This window comes from Bombus flavifrons, chromosome 7 (genome assembly GCF_040668555.2).
Source record: "Bombus flavifrons isolate JBK064 chromosome 7, iyBomFlav1_principal, whole genome shotgun sequence".
In the NCBI taxonomy this organism is placed as follows: domain Eukaryota; kingdom Metazoa; phylum Arthropoda; class Insecta; order Hymenoptera; family Apidae; genus Bombus; species Bombus flavifrons.
In genome coordinates this window covers 16,377,214-16,401,351 of record NC_138448.1, presented here as the reverse complement: position 1 = coordinate 16,401,351, position 24,138 = coordinate 16,377,214, and the positions used below count along the sequence as shown (strand labels likewise).

Sequence of the window (24,138 nt, the reverse complement as noted above, 5' to 3'; positions counted from 1 at the left end):
TGCTAAATTGCACCCAAACAGGGTAGGTCCCTAATTTTATAGGTTCCTGTATATGCTAACTTTACTTGACTTCAGCCCTTGACCGCATGGAGCAGCATCTGTATTGTGAAACAATTAGGACTACGGGCGTGAGCACACTCGTTTCCTCTCTGATAGAAGCTTATTTGTAATGAATTTAATATGGTTTTAGTATGGCTTAGTCAAAAGACGGTCAGAGCGTAATTTGAATTGTCAACTGCGTATGTTTAGGAAACTATCTTAGGATTCAATACGTAGTACGGCAATAGGAAAGTTAGAATTCGAGAACAGAAATGCTTCATCTAGGACCGTGGCCAATTGACAGCTTTAATTAAAGTCACGTAGGCTCTCTCAAACTGGATGTTTGTTTCCAACCTAAGATTATATGCTCAAACGTTCTGCTTCTAAGATATTCAATCGAATTAGCCAAATGAATTTTCGCTGAAGAGTTACGTTGGGCATACACGTGCTGAATATTTAATCGAAATTGGTTGATGCAAAAATAAGCAACAGATCTTTATTAACATGAAATGAAAAATAAAAATAGCTTCATAATAGTAGTGATTTTTTATGACTTTTATTATAATAAATACTTGTCATGTTGATCAAAAATATGAAGTCGATATCTCGCATCTGAAGGGAAAGACTGAAATCTTTGAGTTGTGAAGGTTTCATCTTATCGAATTTTTTGATTAAGAGAACTCAATAAACGGAAACGTCTTAACAAATTTTATACGGGATGAAATATTTTTCAAATTGTAGAGGTTCAAAAAAAGACAAATTCAACTTTTAGAAGTCAATAATTTTTTTTTTAATGGATGACACTTTACATTATATAGGTTGCGTATGAGGACACGCACGTAGTGCGATAGCCGAAAATATAGTAGGTGTAGATTGAGATACGATTTTTCATTGTAGTGTCGATACGTGCAGTAGAACTCTGTTTATTTCAGCGAAATTTTATCTGATGCCTAATTATCTGACTAGTAGTGATTTGAAAAACTGCAGAAGCAATCATAAATCGGAACCATGTGTATAAGGAAATATTTATCATCACTACCAAGATCAGTGTATCATCGGCAGCATTCCACGCAACTTCATCGATGTAGATAATTTCTGTTACATCAACTAAACTGTCATTCTTAAGAAACATGTTTCATTACGATATTTGTTCCATTTCAATTTTCATATTATTATCATCGAACTTGACGAGTTATCCTACATTAGTGAATTCTTATGTTGTGCCCACGCCAACGTTTGAAGTGTTAAATCCAAAAGGAATTCTTATATCGATATCGGGTAAGTGACTATATAGACATATAATCTATACATATCTACTTGTATGAATTAGCCGTACGGAAATGCAATTATTTTATTTAGCACTACATCTCTGTTAGTGGTCATTTTCATATTGCTGTCAGATACTATTTTATTAAGTTATGTTCGAGATTATTTAAAAAAATTAACCAGTTATTCCATAGATAATTTTTGAAGCTATAAATAGTAATTAATATTAAATTACAAAGAAATAATGGTTTAGTACTGGTTGTAAAAGAAATTTACTTATTAATTATTTTACTCATTTTACTGTACTTAATTATTTATCACACATTATACAGACTCAAATTCATACGCAATCTGTTATATTTATACACAAATGTATAAATGAATGAATAAATATTCGTACACAAAGATATAGAAAATATTTCATTTTAATAAACATAAGGATAGTTAAAAATAGTAAGGAACATCTTGTCGTAATCGTCTTATGAATGGAAAATGACATACATACATATGTGTATGATTGATGCCTTTAAGTTCATCATACGTATAATATATATATACATCGCCAGTGGTCATTTACTTCGTATTATTCATTTGGAATTCCTCGGGAATAACCGGATTTAAGATTAATGTTTTCCTTCTGGATAGAACGATGACTAAGTAATATAAATGTGGACGATACAAGAAAGTAATACATCGGATTAATTCTGAAACATCAGAGAACTATGAAATCGTAATGTGCAATAAAACATGATTGCAATCAAATAAAATTTTACTAGCATTTTATATGTACTACATATATCGTATTAATCATACTTTTTGAATATTATTATCTATCTTCAAAAACAATTGTCTATCATAATTATTCTGGCAATTGAAATATTTATAAATAAATTTTATGTGATATTTATACTCAGCTATAGATTTATATGCACAAGTTCGTGATTTTTTTTTAATTCCAGGATTGCTTGACGTTGACTTTATAGAATAGTATTTTGCAAAATTCCATAATTCCATCGTCAACATTTATCTTAAAAATTTGTATCTAATTTCTAATTTTTACGCGATTTTTAACTACCGATTAATTATAAATAACTGAGATTGTTAATTTAATTAAAACTAACAAGTAATAATTAACTATCCTTTATAAGATTAGATTATTACAGAAAAATAAATGTGTAAAGACATTTAAGACAATGAGAATGGAATAAATCAAATTTATTCTTAAAAGTCTATAAAGTAGAATAATACCGGCTATAACTTTGTTATAAGTTTATGTAATATACATAGTTCTGAGAAACTATATTTTTTTAGAAACTCGTTTATATACGTAAATGCATGAACAGATCGAGATATACGATAGATATATCTATTTAACAAATATGAAACGTTTACTTATCGTACACAATATTTCTATAAAATAGAGAAAAGGTTTCCATTGATAGTACACGATACTGATCAATGTTAAATAATATTCGAGTTTCTATTTGTTTTATATATATATATATATATACACACACACCTTATTTATATTATTATTTTTGTGGATATTTTGCGGATATGCTGTATCAAAGAGTATCTCTTTTGAAAATTTTGAAAAATGTACAAAGGTGTTATATTTCTCGTTTCCATTTATATACTATATCTGCCTTATAATATTCTCATCAAACGGAAAGGAAGGTCATTTTATTATCTACATACTAACTTGATATTTCCAAAATTTACTTTTACTTCAATACTGCGGTTTGTGTAATGAATATAATATATGTATGTTTTTTATTTTATAATAGACGAGCCCGGCTTACAATTTTTTGCGTTTCAAGGAAACGTAAATAGGACTATTAAGTTGAATGAAATAGGACGAATATCGGGTGAAGTGTATAAGAAGAATAACGGAAAATGGATCATTCAAAATCGAAATATGGACTTGGCAAACGGAGATGTTATACATTATTGGACTTATGTACAAGTTAATGGGATAATGTATAACAGAGGAGAACGAACCTGGACAAGTACGAATATTTAGCTTATATTATACATTTATAGGTATACATAGGTATACAGCAGGTATGTACCTATGTATGTATACATGTATATTGTACCCATATTGCTGTTTATAATGTGGACATTTTGATTAATTTGTATAAATAATACACGAATGCTACTAAAATATATGAATTAATGACAAATGGTCAAATCATCTTCTTACAGAATCAAAATATACATGTATATATGTATATCACATAAAGTATAAATTTTGCTTATTCGATATTTTATTAATAGTAGGTATATTAAAATGAAATGCACGACTCTTCAAAGTTAAATATTATTGCTAAAAATAACTGTTAACCAGTTAAATATTACAAATTATTACAATTAATCAGAATATTATTGTTAAAAAAACGTTGCTTCACAAATTCATTAATGAAATATAAAAAAAGGAGGAAAAATTCATCATTTTATTCTTCGTAATTTTAAATAATAGTCGGTGTAGTAGAAAAGCTATAGTACAAATTGGGAGAATTGAAATTTAAAATAAATTTGTAATAATTAAAAAATAAAATATAAATGACAAAAAAGTCTATGAATATAAAGAATAGAAAAAGATATAAATAGAATATGAAAAAGTATGTATTTTTTAGTTACAGTTACTAATGAGTTAGTGTTCAATGAAACATTCGACATCTTTAATAACTCCCTTTGGAGACATGAAATCAAAATACCGTTAAATCCTGTAAGTATAAATACGTACTTAAGCCCTGATCGATAGTAAGACTTCTTATATAGTTCTTCTATTATAGGATTATGAATTTTGTATTTATCACAATAAACAACATACATTTGTAGCATCCGTTAAAAACGGAATGCTTAAAATCAAACCAGCGATTTTAGAAAACTACTATGGAGTAAATGCTACTATATATGGAACACTAATACTCAGTGAGTGAGTGTAGTATGACTTTTTTAAATACAGGGTTTTCACACAATCGTATTACCTAACTAATTACCTAACTTTTATAGATTCTATATTTACATGATATCGATGCGTTGTATCTATATTTTGCCAATTGTTTGATACGTTACTTCAATTTATTTTTATTACATTTATTATTTATTATATTTATTATAGTTGTAGTAGTACGATTCGAGCTGAATGCCAACGTAAAGCTACGTCATTCAGTATTTTACCGCCTGTTATATCTGCCAGATTAATTACGAAAAACAGTTTCTATTTCCGATACGGAAAAATTGAAATAAGAGCAAAATTTCCTGAAGGTGATTGGTTATATCCAGGTAAATATTAATTCAATTACGTAGCATATCTGTTTATAAGGCATGAGATATCCAGCATTTTATGCATCAGTGAATAAATGTAATTGCATCTAAGCGTAATCATGTTTGCGTTGGAGTTAGGGGTAGACACTTCGAGCAATTTCATTGAATAGTTATTACAATACGAAACAAGCTGTAACTTAAAAACAAGATTACATCTAGTATATATTTATATGAACGTTTTTTCTTAGTTTAATGCGCTCAATTCACACCTGCTGAACTTCCCACATACAATGGAACTTCCTGTACATAGATACATGTTTTGTGTTATTTACCTTTTTTTAAATAAAACATATTGAAGTAAATGAACAAATTTAATTCAATTATTTACATAACATTTTAATTCAATTAATTCAACTTTGATTAATAATTTCATTAAATTCACTCAATTCGAGTTTGATTAATAAACAAAATAACTAAATATTGTATTTATTTACGACAGAAATGTGGCTTAAACCAAAGTACGATTATTACGGTCCCGATTATTCCAGTGGTTGCATTACCCTCGGCCTTGCTCGTGGGAACGATAATTTAGTGAACACTGTCGATGGAAGTATCTACGATTCAAGAAGATTAGATTTTGGAGTCCGTATAGGTACAGATGTAAATATTACAAACCACATGGTTTCACGGACTCGAGAGAATGGCCCAAGATGGACGCAAGATTTTCATGTTTACACAACAATTTGGAATTCCAAAGGATTTCAATTCTTTGTAGACGGTGAAGAAGTTGGTAAATTAAATCCTCCAACAGATGGTTGGATGTATGGGAATAATTTGACCAGAATGGCTCCTTTTGATCAAGAGGTATGCATTTACAAAACTACCTAATCTATTTTTAAGTATTTCGTAATGTACCTTTAATATATTTTTTTAAGTAATATATTATTATTAAACTAATTTACTAAGTTACATAATATATAATTCATACTAATATACACATGAACAAGAAATGAAATCTGTAACAACTTATTATTAACAAATATGTTTACTATATGTACGTACTGTCTGACCAACGATGCGAGATAGCACTCTCTCTCTCTCTCTCATAATATATATGTATTTTGACATTTATCGATTCAAAAGACGAAAGATTTCGTAAATGCTTTCGGTATAGGAGAGTCCAGAGTTCAGATCTGTTTATATGATCGCCACTACAAATACATATGTACTCGATATGTAATCAATAGTTTGCTTATTTCTTCGGTATTACATATTATTATTATTATAGTATTATATTTTTTAGTAATTAGTCTTTTTCTATAAAATTATAAACAATCATTATTATCAACAAATATTATTATCATTATTATGATTACTAAAAATTTAATTACATATTAAATGTACAGATCGATCAGACATTTAACTTTGACAATTTTCATTGTACTCTAACAGTTTTATATCGTAATTGGTGTGGGAGTTGGCGGTATTCGCGTATTTCCTGATAAAACAACTAGCTCGGGACACACAAAACCGTGGAAAAACATTGGAGCCAAGGTAAATATTCTACGAATATTTATACGTAGCATATAGCATATTTATACGTAGCACATACAAACGAGCGACAAGATCATGTCACACCTTCCCATATTTCTTTTGCCATAGACATATTTCTATAATCTTTATAATTATGTTACCATAAAATCGACCCATACTGCACCCCAATTATTAAGGACTCGATATCAAAATAATCCTTGGTATTCACCGTTACTATCTATCTGCCGTTTGGATACCTATTAAAAGAGCAAATATAACAATGGTCATCGCGTTGCCTCTCAGTCGCTGTATGGTTTATTTGAATCTTTGATTTATTTTCGGCCGCTTTGTCGTCACTTGTCTTGCCGCTCACAGTTCTCTGTATAAACATGGCCCTAGTGAGACTATCTTTAGAATGAATTATTGTACATGCATACGTTTCAGATCATAATCTATAATGATCAATAACAAAATATTATTTTACTGTTGTAGCATTAATCAAGCACAATTAATTAACGACGATTGATATATTCTAGGCAATGCTGAACTTTTGGCATGCAAAAGATAAATGGTCACCAAGTTGGAGTGAAAAAACTGCATTCGAAATCGATTATATTCGAGTATGGTCATCTTAAAAAAGATTATGTTATTAATAAAATTTACATAAAAGGGTACTAAAAAAATTAATTTGTAAACAAGTTGCAATTTTTGAAATTTAAATATAAAATAATTCTTTATAGCATAATACTTCAAATATGTTTTAGATATTAATGCTATTAGTAATAACACGACATCGCTGTACTTATAATATAACATTTACAATCGCTGTACTTATAATCATAAACACGTACTAAATAATTAAATGCGTAAACTTTATTTTTACTACTGAATATATTATTTTCCTGTGACGAATACATATCACATTTTAAACATATATATGTTTCATTTTATTTCGCCATTTCCTGTTTGCTTCGATAGAATGTTCTTAATGTTTTGGTTTCATTTTCTAATGAATAAAATAAATTTTATAATATAAAATGCGCATAATTTAAATTTACAAACAAATGTATTTCGTTAACTGTTTTATTTTGTTGATCGCGCGTAGAAAGATACTAAAATTGTTTCAAACGGTAGAAGAATTTCAAACTCGACTCTCTTCCTTAAAACCGGTTTTTCTTGAATAACATTGTAAAAAGATTAAATGAAGACATAGCAACTTCCACTCACTGTATAGTAGTAGTAACAGAGAGTTTGTTAATCGACAGTGGATTGATTTTCATATTTTTTATCTTACTAAAAATTCAACAAAGGTGAAAATATTTTCATTTTTGTCTTATATCCTTACACATAATTAGTTTCTTTTATGATAAACTTTGTGTACTTCATTTTTAAATTTTCTAGAACATTTGAAAATACTATATTAAACGTGAAAAAAACAGTATTTCTATATTAGACTGTATTTCAATTTATTAATATATTTCAAATGAAAAGATTAATTATTTTTTTCACCATAATTATAATTCATTTAATTTGTGGATTGGACAGCGACTTACATTTTCAATCAAAATATTCTAGTAAGTATAATAATTTAAGAACGTGATCCACTATTCTATATTAACTATATATGAAACTTCTTTTTAAAATGTCAGATATAACAATAAATATAATACTGAAATATACAATAATTGTTTTCTAAATTTTATTAATACTTGCATGAGGATTAAAATGTGTATAAAGTAAATGCTATTGTTTAAAAATCACGTATATTTCACATATATTATTTATAAAATATTTCTACATCTTATTTATGTATATTTTCTATATTTCCAGGATATGAGTTCATTTTACATAAATGTATAGCCAGTGCTCAATTAAATAGAAAACATCAAAGTAAAGACATATCAAATACTACTGCGAATAAACTTACTTAAAATTTATTACATAAAGCATATGTTTCAGTTGCAATGCAAGAGAAAAATTCGACTGCACGGCAGGTGCAATCTCCAACTGTTTCTCTAAATTTGAAATTGAATAATAGTCATCCATTTAACAATTCCAAAACAACCTATAACAATGTGGATATGGAACATTATTTTATAAAACGCATGGAAAATACACCTTTAAGGACTTTAAATATTAAAACTATGCAAAGTTTGTTACCTATATTTACAAAAAAAGATTTACTACCAGAATTGGAAAAGGTCACTAACAAGACTACAAATTCATCACACAGTATTATACTTATTAAATCAGCAACATAAAGATGATAATGTCGTGATTATAGCAATGATGTGATGTAAAATAATACACGTACAGTTAAAGATGAAGCAGTAAAATTGATTTTATGACTACCATGCCTATTGTTAATATTATTATTGAAAGACAAACAAAGTTATTATGCATATACAATTTATTTGTCTATTTACTAAAATAATGATAACATCATAATTGTTTCATTTATTGTTGTGAAGACATTGCTTGTTTAACTGTTTTGGGTAAGGTTTGTAATTCCACCTGCAAAAAGTAAAATTGGTTACCTGTATCTTTCATGTGTAGTTAAAAATAAAGAATTTAAATCATACCTTTGTGATTTTCATTGCCACTCCTTCTGGGAGATTTCTTTCTATATATTCTAAATATGTATCTGCAGTTGAGCCAGTTAAATTAAAGAGATCAATATATCTATAATATGTTCTTGTTTCGTATTGAACTCTATGTTTCTTATGAACGTTAATAGACTTAAGTAGTGTTAATCTTTCAAATGTGGGTTTTCGTATTGCAACACTGTCAATTTTAGTATTATGTATTTATATTTTCTTGTATATATTTTTATAGATATTTAAAAATATTTTCACTGCATTAACTTACTGTCTGCCTATAGTTATGTCTAAATGACCTGCTACCATAACAGCAAATTCTCCATAACTTCTAAGAACAGCGGAATCATTCCCTCTGACTTCAATTTCTAGTTTCTTATATAGTTTATCAGACTCAGACTAGAATGTATTAATGATATTATGTTATGCATTGAAAAGTATCAAAAAATACAAACAAATGTATGAAAATCAATTTATAATTTTTAAAAGTATGATACATTTATTATTTAGTGACTGTTTAGAATAGATTTCTAATTGATTTTTGTATTCACAGATGATACAAGATTTTTTATTAATTTCTTTGCAATATTAGATATAGGAATATAAGTTTCTTTATTATTAAGTAATACATTAATAACATTATGTATAGATAACAATATGAATTGTCAGTATTATTTAATGAATTATATAATATATACTTGAAAATCTATTAACAAGTCCATTTAATAATCTCCTAATCAAAATACATATATTTTATAATAGTAACGAAATACGTGTTATAAACAATCACAATAAGTTTACAAGATTAAAATTTATAGTCTTTATTGCTGTAAAAAAATATTTCAATTCATAATATAATTACTATACATGCTTTAAAACAATAAACAATGTATATGTAGAATGTATAGGTATCAATTTTCTAAATTCAATATTCTTTTATTCTGATGATAGAATAATCTATTATTCTGAATAATAATATACTGACATATTCTTGCTTTTAAAGAAAATGATGCTTAGTGTATTAAAACATAATTATACAGAATACATTAGTAATTATTTATAATGCAATAATTTTGTTCACTACATATTCATATTAATTTAAAATATATTATCAATATATTATTACATACCTCTGTGGGAAAGGATGAAATATCTGATCCAACCGAAGCTTCTATAAGAACCTTTGCATTCTCAGTTGAAGTTTTAGATTCCTGTATTGTTTCATCTAAGGTTTGAGGTTGCTGTGAAGTGATAGCTAAGTTTTCATTTAAAGTTACATTTGATGTATCACTTGAATCTCCACGCAAAACATTAGTTGAAAATAATGTGTTTCGTAATAATTTTGTATGTCCAATATCATAAGAACTTCTGTTTATACTTCGTAAAACAGAGAATACCTGAAAGATATTAGAGGTTATCTCTAACCTAAATACCCTTAGCATATACTTAAGTAAGTGTTTCTAAACGTTATACCTTTGAACGAAACATTTGTTACGTTTGTTTATGTAAATATGGAATAAATTAATTGAAATATTATCGTTTCAAATTTAATTAAATTTAAATATGAAAGTAGATGTCTTTTCTTTGATATAAATACATCATAAATACGTAGCAAATTACACGTGCGTTAGTAAACAACTATCAACACAGATGCACATATACATATGCATATACATATATATGTATGTAGAGGTAGAGTACGGCTTTTGAATGAATTTTGTATACTCGTATTAGACTTTATTTACGTATATGCGCACCTATCCTTTATTCAAAATCGTTTACTTCTAAATTGAAATAAATGCTTAATTTTATAAGATATTTTTACATAATATTGTGTTTACTTCAAAATACTAGTCAATTAGCATTGTGAAAATAATATAGTATGTCGAACTGCTAACGATTTTGTTGTACAGTTATAAAATAATAAACTGACCGTAATTTTTATACATATGTTTGATTTACAGTTCGATGTTACAAATTCCATAAAATTTTAGAGAAACTACATTTTAAAGAAATTCCTATGTTTTAAAGAAACTCATTAATTTACGAAAAAATCTTTTCCGAAACATGTCAATTCCTATTAAACAGAAAACGCCAAAGTTTAAAAACTTGTTTACTTAAGCTTTATATTTGTTTAACATGCTTAGTTAAAATATTCAACTTCTGAAAAGTAGCAGATATTTAGTTAATCGCAAACTTGATGCAGTTCAGTATTTCTTAAATGTCTCAATAATGAAATCAAACGTATAATGCCTAAATATATTATTTTATTAAATTATAGAATACATATATTTTCTTCCTAATAAACTGTATAAGTATAGGATATTGTTGATATATATATATATATATATATATATATATATATATATATATATAAACAATATCAACTATATATATATACAAAACTATATATATATATAAAACTATATATATATATATAAAACTATATATATATATATACAAAATTATATATATATATAAAACTATATATATATATATATATATATATAGTTACAGATCGTAATTAAAATTTTTAGATAAATATTTTATGTATGTATCAAACATAGTTAAGTGAATTGATTTTTTATGTAAATGCAGTTTTATTTTAAAAGTATAATATAAACTTATATTTTAGATTGTCTTAAAAGAGATATGCATAAAACACCATTGCCTAAATTTTATGATAGCATATTAAACAAGTTTTATGTTTATTTAAAAATCATTACATCATATGTTTAATACTTACATTATTTCATTAACATCATTAATTTGGAAATAACAAAGTAGAAACTACAATAATAAAAGATGAAATGAATAATAATCTTATAATATAAACTTAAACACTCTTTTAGTTTCAATTGCATATACAATCGTTTATTTTATGACCTTTTAAATATTTGCTTTATGAAAAAAAGTGTGAACTCCGCGTTTATAATCTAACAAAATTACAATATGGTAAGAATGACCTAATAAATTTAATTCCTGATAATCAACATTATTATCAAGATCACAAATTTTAATATGAACTTTTGAACTGAGTTGAAGGAAAAGAACGTTGTGATTGAAAATTTGGATTTTGAAATTGCCAAGATCCTACACTATTCCCATTTTGCCAACCACTACATGTAGGTTTCTTTTCATCACTCTGGGGAAGCCAACGTGATTCTCCAATATTTTTACTATCATTATTTTGCCACTTAGATTTTGTAACAAAAGATAATCCTTTATTTTGCCAGTTATCTTTATTATATTTTGAGTTCCATGAATCTCCTCGCTGTTGTTCATTTTCCCTTACCCATGCATTTGATGTACCAGTACTTTCAAATTTATGCCATCTTTCTTTTAAATCTGGAATACCATCATCACCCCAAGGATCTTTTGCATCTTCTGGTAAGTCATTCAAATCTTCCTTGTCGCACTTCCAAGAATCTTTAACATTTAACGATTCCCATCTACCTTGGTTTTTATTGTCCATCCAAGATTCTGTGCAAGCAGACAAGCTATCTTTTCCGCGAATATTCCAGTTATCATTACTACTACTGGGCATAGATATTGATGACCATTTATTATCAGAATTTGATGACCATGTTTCTTTTATCATAGGCTTTGTATACATCTGTTTGGAATTCCAAGTATTTCCACCATTATTCCAACTATCACTGCGCATAGGATCTTTAGCAGTTTCCCACTTCTCTTGATTAAAACTCTTACGACGTCTATCGTTACATGTAATTTGTTCCCAATTATTACTAGATGCCGGAGTTTGTTCACTTCGCCAGATATTTTGTTCGGGTATTTGCTCAACAGGTCGAACCCAAATATTTTGTTCAATGGCTCTTCTATTTGGTATATCCCAATCATCGGTAAATCTTGATGGTGACATTTGTCGTTTTTGAGGAGATTGCTGTCGTGATAATGTAGGACGTTCAAATACTAATTTATGTGACTCCATTCGTCTCATTGTCGATGTCTGCTGTCTTTCTTGTGGCATTGCCTGTCTTCTAGAAAGTAACATTTCCTGTCTGTTAGGAAGTATCATTCGATTAGGAGACGGAATTTGTCTTCTTAGTGGAGATATCGGTCGCTTCATCGACGATGATTGTCTTCTAGGAGATACAGTGGATCTTATGGGAGACATTTGTCGTGGTGATATTTGATGTCTCAATGGTGACATTGGACGATTCATAGACATTTCTATACGTCGTGGCGGTGATGGACGTCTCGGTGATGAAGGTTGTCTTAAGGGTGACATTCGTCTCGGTGACATTGGTCGTCGTAACGGAGATATTTGACGTCTCATGGGAGAACGTTGTCGATACACAGGTGACGTGGGACGTTGAAGAGGAGAAAAATGTCTTCTCGGGGGAGAACATGGACGTCTTGGAGGTGATAGCAATGGACGTTTAGGAGAAAGTCTTTTTGGAGGAGTTACACGATGTTTTGGTGAAGAAGTTTGTCTTCTCACAGGTGAAATTTGTTTTTTCATGTTTTCCATTTCATTCCTACGAGTTCTTGGATCCCGATTCTGGCTTACCTCGACTCTGAACGATCTGGCAAATCTTTCTGGTGTTATACGGAAGGATTTTTCTTCTCTAGAATTAATTGCATATGCTACTGGCATAATTGTATTTGGCTCTAAAGGTGATAAATTGTTATATTTTTTGTACATTGGTTTTGATTCAGGCTCGTCATTATCTAAGAATCTCTTAGTTGGCATTGTGATTAGAATATCCTGGGAACCCATCTCTTGAACATAACGACCTTTCAAAAGAGGATCATCTTGTTTATTTTCCCTCTGACCGGGATTTGTATTTCCTGGTGAAGCAATACGGTCCCAAACAGAACGTGGAAGTTGACTTTGAAGTTTATTTGTTTGTTCTAAAACGACATTTAACATATTTTGCAATTGTTTTGCAGTATTCATATCAACAGTCGGTGCTGGACCGCTTAACTTCTCTTTTGCTATTTCTAAAAGTGCTTGATGTTCTTTTAATGTTTGAGCAATATCAGTATCCAATCGATTATGAGATAACCTCTCTCTTAAATCAGTTTGTTCTTTAGGACGCTCTTGCATCTTTTTTCCATAGAATAGATTCGTACATAATTGTGAATTTCCCGTGTCCCATTCTTTTTTCTTCTTTGATGCTTGATCTAATATTAAAAACAAAAAAATGTTATATAAGCATAGCTCGTTTAAGACTTTGTAAAGGAATTATGGCAAGAAAGACGAAACAGGAAGGGAACAGTAAAGAACTCGAAATTGCAGCTATACAATTGTAGAAGCAGATCGGTAACATTTACCTTTAGTATATCTGCATACCGTTATAATAATCGTGGAATTTTGATACGAAGTCGAGCGATTTATTAATAGTAATTACAGATGAACAGAACAAAAGGAAATATTGCTGATTTATTCCTACATTGCATTGTTCCTACAGTAATCGCAAGTTCTTTACTGTTCCCTTCATATTTCGTTTTCTTGTTATAATTTTATAAAACATTCTTTTCTTATTTAGACCTATGGGGTATACTGATAATGTTTCGCTGCTAAAATCTGAGTCATCCTGTATATGATATTTATACAGAGTGTATTGAAAATCGACGTACAAGTTCAAAGAGGGGGATTTCCCATGTAAAAGTAGATTGGAAATATAGAGCGACAATTTTTGAAACACGGCTTCGTTTTCGAGGGGTAATTCGAGGGGAAAGGGGGTAATTCTCTGTGCGAAGTAAGTCGAATGACAGTAGAATGACAATTGTCGATACAAAGCTTCGTTTCCGAGAAAAACAAGTTTGAAGTTTTGTCCACTTGATTCTTGCTACTTTTCAAGTGCATGAATACTAAATTTTTTACTTACTAGATTTTCGGTACACCCTATATATACACATGTATATAACATACTGACATGAAAAAGTTTTCAATAACAGGAACAACTAATATGCTACAGCTTACATTGTTTAAACCTTACCAGTGTTATGCAAAAATGCAAATTTTAATAAAAGTAATAGAAACAAAATTTCTTAAATTGATTTTTCCATAAATGAAGCTTTGAACCAAAAGATATTATACTATGGTATTTACTTATTTACTTATACTTTTTTAATTATACCAAAAACTACATATTACTGATAAAAAAAATATCTTTACACTTCTTCCCAAGTTGTTAATTTCTTATATAATTTGAATATAAACTTACCAGGATGCCATGCTATAACACATGATTTACTAAATTTCTTCATTAGTTTTTTTGGCGTTTCTCCTTTATCTGGCGAATGGGAACGTTTCCTTTTGAATTTATTTTGAATAGATGAATTTTCAGCATGTTTTATGTAAAACGCTTTCTTTATCGATATTTTTGACTTTCTTGCGTGATTCTTGACCAAGAATTTATTAAAGTTCATTTTAGTTTGTAATTCAGTTGGTTTGCTTGAGATCTTTTTACCTATTTGATTAGTGTTTTGTTGATTTATTTTTTCGTGAGCAATTTTGATTTCTGATCTTTTTATATCTTCCCCTGCAGTTTTTTGTGACCATATTTGATTAAACTTGTTTATCATTCGTCGTTGCATCAAAATCACCGCTTCAAAATGAGGACCATTAGGTAAAGTGTCGACAACACATGCCACAATAGGAATAAATGGTGAGCCATGACTATGATCTCCGGGACGAGCTAATTCTAATATAGCACGCACTGATTGCTTGGTTAATGTTGTTATCATTACTATTCGTTTAAGGGATGGTATTTTTCTGAGAGCTGTCATAACCTCAATTGCTGTAAAATAGAAACAAATACACAATATAAATAATTTTCATTAATATTTGGAAGATATATCAGATTATCAGAAAATTATATCAGAAAATTATCAATAAAGAATGATTTCTTAGAAAACTATTAATAAAAAATATTTTCAATGACGTATTAAAACATTTTTCGATTTATTCTTCAATGTATTGTTTTGTGTTGTAAAGCTGTATTTAATTTAGAATCTTATTAAATTAAAAGAATTTACTTATATCTTTATAGCTAATAATGAAATGATATTAATAAAATAAGTTAAAGTTAATCGTAAAATTATTTTAAAAATCAAAAGAGATGTCATAAAATTACTTAAAATATTTTTTCATGTTTCAAGCATTTCACAAACATCTGTTTAGAATGTAATATTTTTTACATACCTCGACCAACATTAGTATTTGCATTGATTATTGCACACGTTTTACGATTTTTTACTGCTGCAATGATTTTAGTTGTTACTTCAATAGGAGACCCCATTATAAATGAAGCATTCTTTATATTATTTAATTCACATGTCATCTCAGCCTCTTCTACTTCGGATGGAGAATCCACTCCTATGACTTGTTGACATTTCTGAAATTGAATTACAAAACTATAAATGAACAAAGTACAGTGAAAAACAGTAAAAACAAATATTTTTTACTTACAGAAGCCATCATCAATCCAATGAGGCCAATACCACATCCTATTTCAAGCACTGTTGTTTTTGGAGTAGGTTCAAGTAAATCTATTACTGCAGTTGCTACATTCTCTGCTCCTGCAGTATTTGACCAAAAATTTGTTTTAGGCGCTAGTTGTACTTTTAGGCCCCCAACAATTTCATCCAGAGCTTCTGAACCAACTAAAAATGTTGTATCCGTGACAGCAGTATTGTCATACCTGATATTAAAAAATGGTATATTATTTAGTTCTCAATAAAAGTTATGTAGACCAGCCATTTATATAAAATTATGCAATTCATATACTATTAATTTTGCAAAATATATTCTTACTTATTTGTTGATTTGCAATATAAGGATTTAACATTACAGTCTTTCCCAGGTCCAGATTCATAAACCTGTTTCAACCTATCCATTGTAGAGCGACTGATATTTTGTCCAGTTGCAAATAGCATAAGTTCATCCATACTGTTGCAACGCACTACTAGCCATAACCAATCCTGTCTTTCTTCATTATTTGTGTCCTTTTTTGATACTACATCTATAGATACATCATCAGAAAAGTTTACATCTGAAGAATTATGCGAGATTAATGATTGTTCTGTTGTTTGGAGAAAATCTTCAAATATCTGTGTAAAAAAAATATAATGTAGAAGTTATTATATACAACATAATCACAATTTCTATAATATTTTTTAAATAATTGTGAATTGTTGTTATATTTATCTGAAAAATACAAAGATGTTACATGCAAATCTTTACTAGAAGATAATTATGTCTATTACTGAAATTATGAATGAAAAGGTGGAATTTTTCATTGCAAACAATAAACATGAAAAAAGATTATATATAATAAAAAATTATAATCAATTCTAATTATTGAATTATTCTATATTTCACATTATATTTATATGCATATTTTATTTGTTCCATGAGACTATAAGTAGTTATTATAAATGTACATAAATTTGTTATTATTTTGTAAATATACATGACCAAGGCACTTATTTCATTCTTTGTATTTTATCGAAACTGCAAACTTTCGAGATATTTAAACAAGTCCTCTTTTCAAAAATCATATTTATCAAAATTTATAGAATACTAGGATACGTACCTTTACAGCACGTAATACAAAAGATGGAAATTGAGATTCGTTATTTATATTTACACCCCATGCCCCACTGGGTTCTAATTTCCAGACTATTTTTCTATTTTTACTAAAAGAAATGTCAGAATTGTCCACTTCTGTTACGGACTCATGTATATCTTTTTTATTGCCTAAAAATATGTAAATTTAATTGCATTATTTTGAAATTAAAATTACTATATACACATATCTGTTTTATTATAATTAAGAGCAAATAAATAAACACAATATATAATTACACGCTATTAAATAAAGATTTACAATTATAACTAGAAGAGAATTTTATATTTTAAATTTTATCTTAATGTATACATGATATATGTCATGTTATTGTTAATTATTCTAGACAAATTATGTTTGTAATTATTATATATACGCCTATGCATCATAAAACTTAAAGGGCTTAAAATACATATATTAGTCAATGTAGAAAGATGTAATTAATACATTGTTCTGCAAAAATAGGTGGTTACAATATATTGGTTGTGAATGCCATTATTTATTTATTTATTTTATGAATTTAACATTAATGTAAAATAAGTAAACTAAGTTACTGAACCAATCATAAAGATTTAAATATAAGTAAATTATAAGCAGAACTCTTAATAGCTGTCTATGACAACGCTATCTTACAACTATTTGACAACTATGAGATATAAAATATTTTTTATATAAATTCAGAGATATCATATGAAACATTCATTGTAAAATTTTATCACTAGAAGGAAATGACAATGTATATAAAGCCTGTCCTAATTGGTTTTAATATTATGATGAGTAAACAATTTTTCCTAAGATCATATTTTTGAAGATCTTAGGATCATCAATCCTTTTTTATATGAAACATATTTTTTTATTATTACAGAATAATAACCGAGATCATAACCAAATCAATGACATATATAATGTGACTCTCACATGATCTTGGGAAATATTCATAAATCTTTGAAAATAGAATAATAGAATGAATAGATTACAATGGATGGATTAATGAATAAAAATTATTTTATTTTGGCAAGTACTGGAAATGATGTTGTCAATTTCAATATATTTTCTTATATTCTAAAAGATCTCATAGACAGCAGCCCTTGGATTGGTTATAATATCAGCTATTAGGCTAGAATAATAAGAGACATACATGTAAAACACGATAATTCTATTTAAAAAATAATTGATGATCTTAAAATTTTCAAGAAATATGACCTGGTGAATATTTATTCTTGCTTATTATATTTGCCTTTTCAAAACAAATGTTTTTCTTTGAAATCTCTCCTAATATAAAAATGAGTGAGATATTTACCTAAAGGTGCTGAATTTGAGCGAAACACTTTAAATATCTATTTACATAAAATTATGAAAAAACAGTTAGAGATATTGGTAATATGACAAGAAGTGAAATGAAAATTATACTGAAAATATGTCAAAAGTTTATTATGAAATTCGAATGGACTCCATGTCTCCTTTGAATTTCGTATCAATAGATTAGATTCATATGAAAAAAATATAAGTTTCTTTACAAATAGAAACAAAATACGAAAAGTTATATTATCTAAAAAAAAAAAAAAAGTAGTTGGATTTAACAGTGTGTATATAAGAAAATAAAATAATGGTAAATATGTTATTTCCCTTAAATTAAGAAAATTTTACAAACATTTTTGGACATACATTTAATAAATAAGACCTATATACAAAGTATTGTCTTTAGGAAAATCAATTTTGAAAATTTGTGGGATATGTAATCAACTCTCTCTCTCACTTTCTCTCTGACTGTAATTTGACAATTGCACCATGCAACTATTAATTATTTTTGTCTATATTAGTGCTTCTAAGTATTAATAGTGATATAAAGTTTAAATAATATAACAAATTCTTACATATTATGTTTTTATCAATTACACCTGTACATGCAAAGTTTTGCTTAATAAGTTAAGAAAATGAATCTAGCATTTTTAGGAGAAATAATGGCAGAGATACTCACAAATGAATTTCCAACGATTAGTATATGGTTTATCCAAGCAACATCGTCGAGATGGTTTTAGTTTACAGAGAGGAGATCCATTTATTTTTTCTTCGTGTTCTAACCATTTTTCATAAAATGGATAAGAAATTCCTAAAACTCTGGCCACTTTTGAAAGTCGTTCTTTTATAATTGTTTCCTTCTCAATAAGCTGCAAAGAATTGCATGTGTTACTCATTCATTTTTTCTGTATTATATTTCATACATTACCTTTTTCTCATACCAATCATTCTTTTCAGATTTCTCTGCTTGTAATTCTTGTTTTATTTCTTTGTTTATAGTATTTGATGTTGTTTTGTCTACATTAATACTTTCATCTTCTTCACTTTCTTTAACAAATTTACTTTCCGTATGAGAAGAATGGTCTTTTGTGCCTTTTTCCATTGACTCATTTTCCTCCTGCATTTGGAAATCTTTAGGATCTAAATCTATATTTTCAATTTCATCCAAATGATGTAAAATGTCTTCATCTGTCATACTTCTTTGTTGATCCAACTGATCTAAAGTAATATCAGCAGTAAAATCGATTGATTCTACATTTGATTGTTGTGAACATTTATTTTCCATATTTGATTTATTGTTTCCATCATTATCATTAGGATTTAAATTATCCGATAATGCACTATTAGTTGAATCGACAATTGGAACTTTCTCGTCTTTCTCCATACTTATATCTTCATTCATGTCTATGTTTGTATCTTCCTCCTTCCTTATAGTTATATTTTGATTTTTCTTTATCTTTGTACATTCTTCCTTCTCCGTAGTTGTATTTTCATTTTTCTCCATATATGAATCGCTTTTCTCTTCCACAATTGTATTTTCATTTTTCTCCATATATGACTCACTTTTCTCTTCCACAATTATATTTTCATTTTTTTCCATATATAAATCACTTTTCTCTTCCACAATTGTATTTTCATCTTTCTTCATATATGAAACGCTTTTTTCTTCCACAATTGTATTTTCATCTTTCTCCATATATGAATCGCTTTTTTCTTCCACAATTGTATTTTCATTTTTCCCTACATCTGTATTTGCTCTATTTTCTATATTTATATTTTCTTTCCTTTCATTCGTATCATCACTCTGCTGTATATTCTTATCTGACGTATTAGATTGTTTTTCTGTGTCTATATTTTGGACATATTTATGTTGTGCACTGTTAGATGTATCTTCTTCTTCCATACATTCATCTACTACTTGGTAGTTTTCTCCTTCAATTGTAACTGCTCCTGAACTTTCTATAACATATTTATTTTTAAATTTAGGCATTTATTTTGATTTACTTAGAGGAGTAAATATTTATATATATATATATATATATACGTAATTATTATGGTTATCATTTTTATAACCCTAATCTTTTATATATAAATTTTGAATTTTCAATAAAATTGATTTTGGAAACATCTACGATAAAATTTGAAAACATATAATAGTAAAATATAGTGGTATAAGAGAAAACAACTTACCCATTCTGCTATCAATATTTAAATGCGAATATTTAGTTTCAGGATCCGTAAGACAAACGACACTTGGACTAAAATGTTACGAACGTTGTATGTGATATCGATAACCGATTTTATGATTCAACTAATGCATATATAAAATCAATACATAAATGGAATTATATCAATCTTTTATCAAATACTCCAATGTTATTGCATCTTTACGATATATCATGAACATTTTACATACACTATAATTTCACAAAGATAAATTTCTTACCATGTACAAAGTTATACATGTGCATGTGTATACCACTGTAATGTAATATTATTTCTTTAAATATTCTTATTATATTATATTCCGCTAGTTACAAAAGTTTTACATAATCCCTTCTTTATTTCATCGTACTACTCAATGCCAAGTAAAATTTAATCGCGCGACGGGCAATGGCGAATATGGCGTTCCGAAAACAATCGACTATTATAGAGTGTAGAGTTTAAAATTTTAGTCCCTTCCAAATTGTCGCGATCACAAATAGTTATCAATGACTATTTTTATATTCATTATATTGTGACATTTTTGTGAATATATATAGCTTCTTGTATTATTGTACACACGATATTGGGTGATATTAGTAAATTAGGAAAATATATGTATAGAAATCTTGTTTAAGAAAATTTCACTATATGAAATCTTAAAAAATCCTAAAATTGTTAAAGTTAGTGATTCCTACTACGATCACATAAACAAATCTTGACATTCGCTAGGGAAAACCGTCCCATAATTGAGTCGTGACTAGACTCAACATGAAAGACAATAAAGTTCGCGTTTCTGCGAGACAGACAGAGATGAGTAAAGTGTCTCTGTCTCTGTCTGAGTCAATCATGGTAACAGATAGTATCAGAGAGGAAATAAGAGTGCTCACGCGCGTAGTTCTAATTGTTTCACAGTACAGGTGCTGCACCATACGGTCAAGTGGTGAGTTTAATTGGCATTAGCATGTGCAAGAACCTATAAAATTAGGGATCTACTCTATTCGGTTGGAACTTAATATATACAAGAACTATTATGTATTTAAGTTCGAATTTAATGTAAAGTTACTATCTATAGATGAAAATAAAAACTATTTCAATTATGCACGACAGTCACGAGTCGCAACGTTACTTGAAATTAATTCAAAATTAACGTCATTTTAATTTACCTTTGAATAAATTCGGACGCGACAAATTCAAACTCTACTCTTCGACAAATTCTAATAATTATTCACGAAAGAAAATACTAAGAAAAGTCACGACATCTTATAATTCGCAACCATAAAACAAACGCGATCGTCTTTCCAGCGTAACGCTAATCCAAACTGAAGTCGGTACTTTTTCGCAATTCTAATTGATAACGCGAAATTTAGACTCGCAATTCTGGTTCAAACTGTAATTAATAACTCTCAACGCTAATTGCAAAGACCGCGATTAGCCCAATACGATGACGGGGCGACATGTTACGATGGGCATATCGGCTACAAACAAATCACAACTAATACTGCTATAGATACAGAAGTCGAGAACAGTGACAAAGTGGTAACGAGAATGACTTTCCATTTTCTGGATAATTCAGAAGATGAAAAACCATCAGTAGATGCCCTCTTCTATAGTAATTTGCTTCATACTGATATTTATGTGTCATCGTTCAAAAATATAGTTAACAATTGATTTCTCTTTCTTAGGCAAGTTACAATTAGTTTGATCATTGCGCGATTTTGTTATTCTTATACTTGTATATCTCGGATAGAACAGTAGATATGAACTTGTACGTAGAATCGTACAATTAAATAGGTTTTTGTTGCGTGGAACTCAATAGGTTCTCGTCGATGGTAGTATGTAATCAAACAGGGTAAATCCCTAATTTTATAGGTTCTTGTATATGCTAACGTCAATTAAACTCAACACTTGGTCGTATGGTGCAGCACTATTCCGGGAACAACTAGGTTCATAAGAGCGAGCACTTTCATTTCTTCCGATAGTATCTATGTATAATGTATATGTATATAGGTGTCACGCATGCGCAGAATGAGACCTTTCCTTGTTCTCCATCTTGATTTTTCTCGATTCGAGAAACGGGCGGTTCCGTTAATACTTTCGGTATAGGAGTGTCCAGAGTGCAGAGTGAAGATCACGATCCTACAAATAGATTTCCACGCTCATATACCGAAGCCTAGAGAAAGCTGTCCTAAACTTGAGTCGAGAAGAAACAACATGGAAGACAAGAAAACTCTCGTTTAGCTCACAAGTGACACGCTATGAATGTCTCAGATAGAAACAGAGACATTCGACTCATCCCTGTCTGAGTCGTAAGAACGTGGATTTTGTTGACCTTCTATGTTGATCATTGACTAGACAGGATTCAATTTTCGAACGGTTTTCTGCAGCGAGTATGGAAACCCGTTTCTATGATCATACACGGTATCATCTGTTTATACGATCGTGGTTCCTACACATCGCGTGAAAGAATACGCGAGGGAAGGTATTTAATATCGAAATATACGTACATATATAAAAACACAGATGTCGATGTAAATAGATCTTTATAAATGAAATGAATTTTACTTCTAAATTCGTAATATGTACATAAATTATGTTACTAGAAAAGCAGAATGGGCGATAATATTTCTCTACATACCTGTTTTATACTTTTTAATACTTTACTACTAATTCCAATTTGAAAAAGATTGTGGATGAATATAAAAAAGAATGCGGAATATAAAATATCTTATCTTCTACGCGTTAAGTGGACCAAATTTTATTTTAATTTCGAAGTTTCGTATAGTAATTTTAATACTAATATTACGTATGTAATATTTGTAATTTGACATATAATCTAAAAAAGAAAATCGCGGTTTTGCTTTAAATTCGAATTTTTCTGCTTGAAATTGAACTGGAAACTTGTGGGAGACAACTATTAAATCTTCAATTTCGTTTACATTGTAATTGTGCAGTGCTTAAAAATAAATATCGAGATACATAAATGCATATGTAACTATTTTGTAAATGATGATCGACAATGCGCGTAAAACTCCTTAACGGTAGATTATCGCGGTATTTTTTTGTGGGCTACGACGTGTAAACTTTCGCGTGCTTTTTACAGTCGACGATTTCTTTTCGTTGCATTATTTGATTTTTCCTTCATTATTGTACGATTATTCTGAAAATCTTTTAGTTTTTAATAGAGGCAACACACAATGGGTCATTCAGTCAGAGTACTTATGTATGTAAGTACGTATATCTAGTTTATCCGTTTTCCAAATATTGGTCGAATGTTTGGTTAGTATGGCGGATTGATTTCGATCGTCGGTTCGATCGTCGTTTCG

At 28.6% G+C, this 24,138-nt stretch overlaps 3 protein-coding genes across 6 annotated transcripts in view; 1 reads left to right on the top strand and 2 right to left on the bottom strand.

The window, feature by feature from the left end:
* The first annotated feature begins 670 nt into the window (after positions 1-670).
* Positions 671-7,045, top strand: LOC138181563 (beta-1,3-glucan-binding protein 1). 2 transcript variants are annotated; one of them, XM_069116485.1, is made up of 8 exons: positions 671-1,317; positions 3,093-3,314; positions 3,945-4,036; positions 4,104-4,246; positions 4,433-4,596; positions 5,078-5,442; positions 6,031-6,132; positions 6,604-6,627. In XM_069116485.1, exons 1-8 carry the CDS (start codon positions 1,170-1,172, stop codon positions 6,607-6,609), a joined length of 1,242 nt encoding a protein of 413 aa, XP_068972586.1. In that variant the 5' UTR covers positions 671-1,169; the 3' UTR covers positions 6,610-6,627. The 2 variants fall into 2 exon arrangements, with proteins under 2 accessions (XP_068972586.1, XP_068972584.1); XM_069116483.1 differs by lacking the exon at positions 6,604-6,627 and adding an exon at positions 6,648-7,045 and having other exon boundaries at positions 678-1,317.
* Positions 7,046-8,380: 1,335 nt separating this feature from the next.
* Positions 8,381-10,366, bottom strand: mRpS10 (mitochondrial ribosomal protein S10). Its single transcript, XM_069116486.1, has 5 exons — positions 10,182-10,366; positions 9,839-10,105; positions 8,980-9,107; positions 8,694-8,895; positions 8,381-8,625 (listed from the first exon to the last, which is right to left on the bottom strand). Exons 1-5 carry the CDS (start codon positions 10,194-10,196, stop codon positions 8,569-8,571), a joined length of 669 nt encoding a protein of 222 aa, XP_068972587.1. The 5' UTR covers positions 10,197-10,366; the 3' UTR covers positions 8,381-8,568.
* A 1,015-nt stretch (positions 10,367-11,381) lies between these two features.
* LOC138182025 (uncharacterized) overlaps positions 11,382-24,138 on the bottom strand; it is a 52,685-nt gene continuing 39,928 nt past the window's right edge. Inside the window, exons 1-10 of one of the 3 annotated variants that reach the window (XM_069117493.1) lie at positions 21,057-21,345; positions 20,801-20,868; positions 19,539-20,569; positions 19,290-19,479; positions 17,279-17,442; positions 16,498-16,793; positions 16,153-16,384; positions 15,886-16,078; positions 14,906-15,481; positions 11,382-13,859 (exon numbers count right to left, since the gene is read on the bottom strand). In XM_069117493.1, coding sequence (XP_068973594.1) covers positions 11,725-13,859; positions 14,906-15,481; positions 15,886-16,078; positions 16,153-16,384; positions 16,498-16,793; positions 17,279-17,442; positions 19,290-19,479; positions 19,539-20,569; positions 20,801-20,804 — 4,821 coding nt within the window. In that variant the 5' untranslated portion in view covers positions 20,805-20,868; positions 21,057-21,345 and the 3' untranslated portion in view covers positions 11,382-11,724. Of the gene's footprint in view, positions 13,860-14,905; positions 15,482-15,885; positions 16,079-16,152; positions 16,385-16,497; positions 16,794-17,278; positions 17,443-19,289; positions 19,480-19,538; positions 20,570-20,800; positions 20,869-21,056; positions 21,347-24,138 lie in introns of those variants that run through there. The other 2 variants (XM_069117492.1, XM_069117494.1) reach the window with 2 other exon arrangements.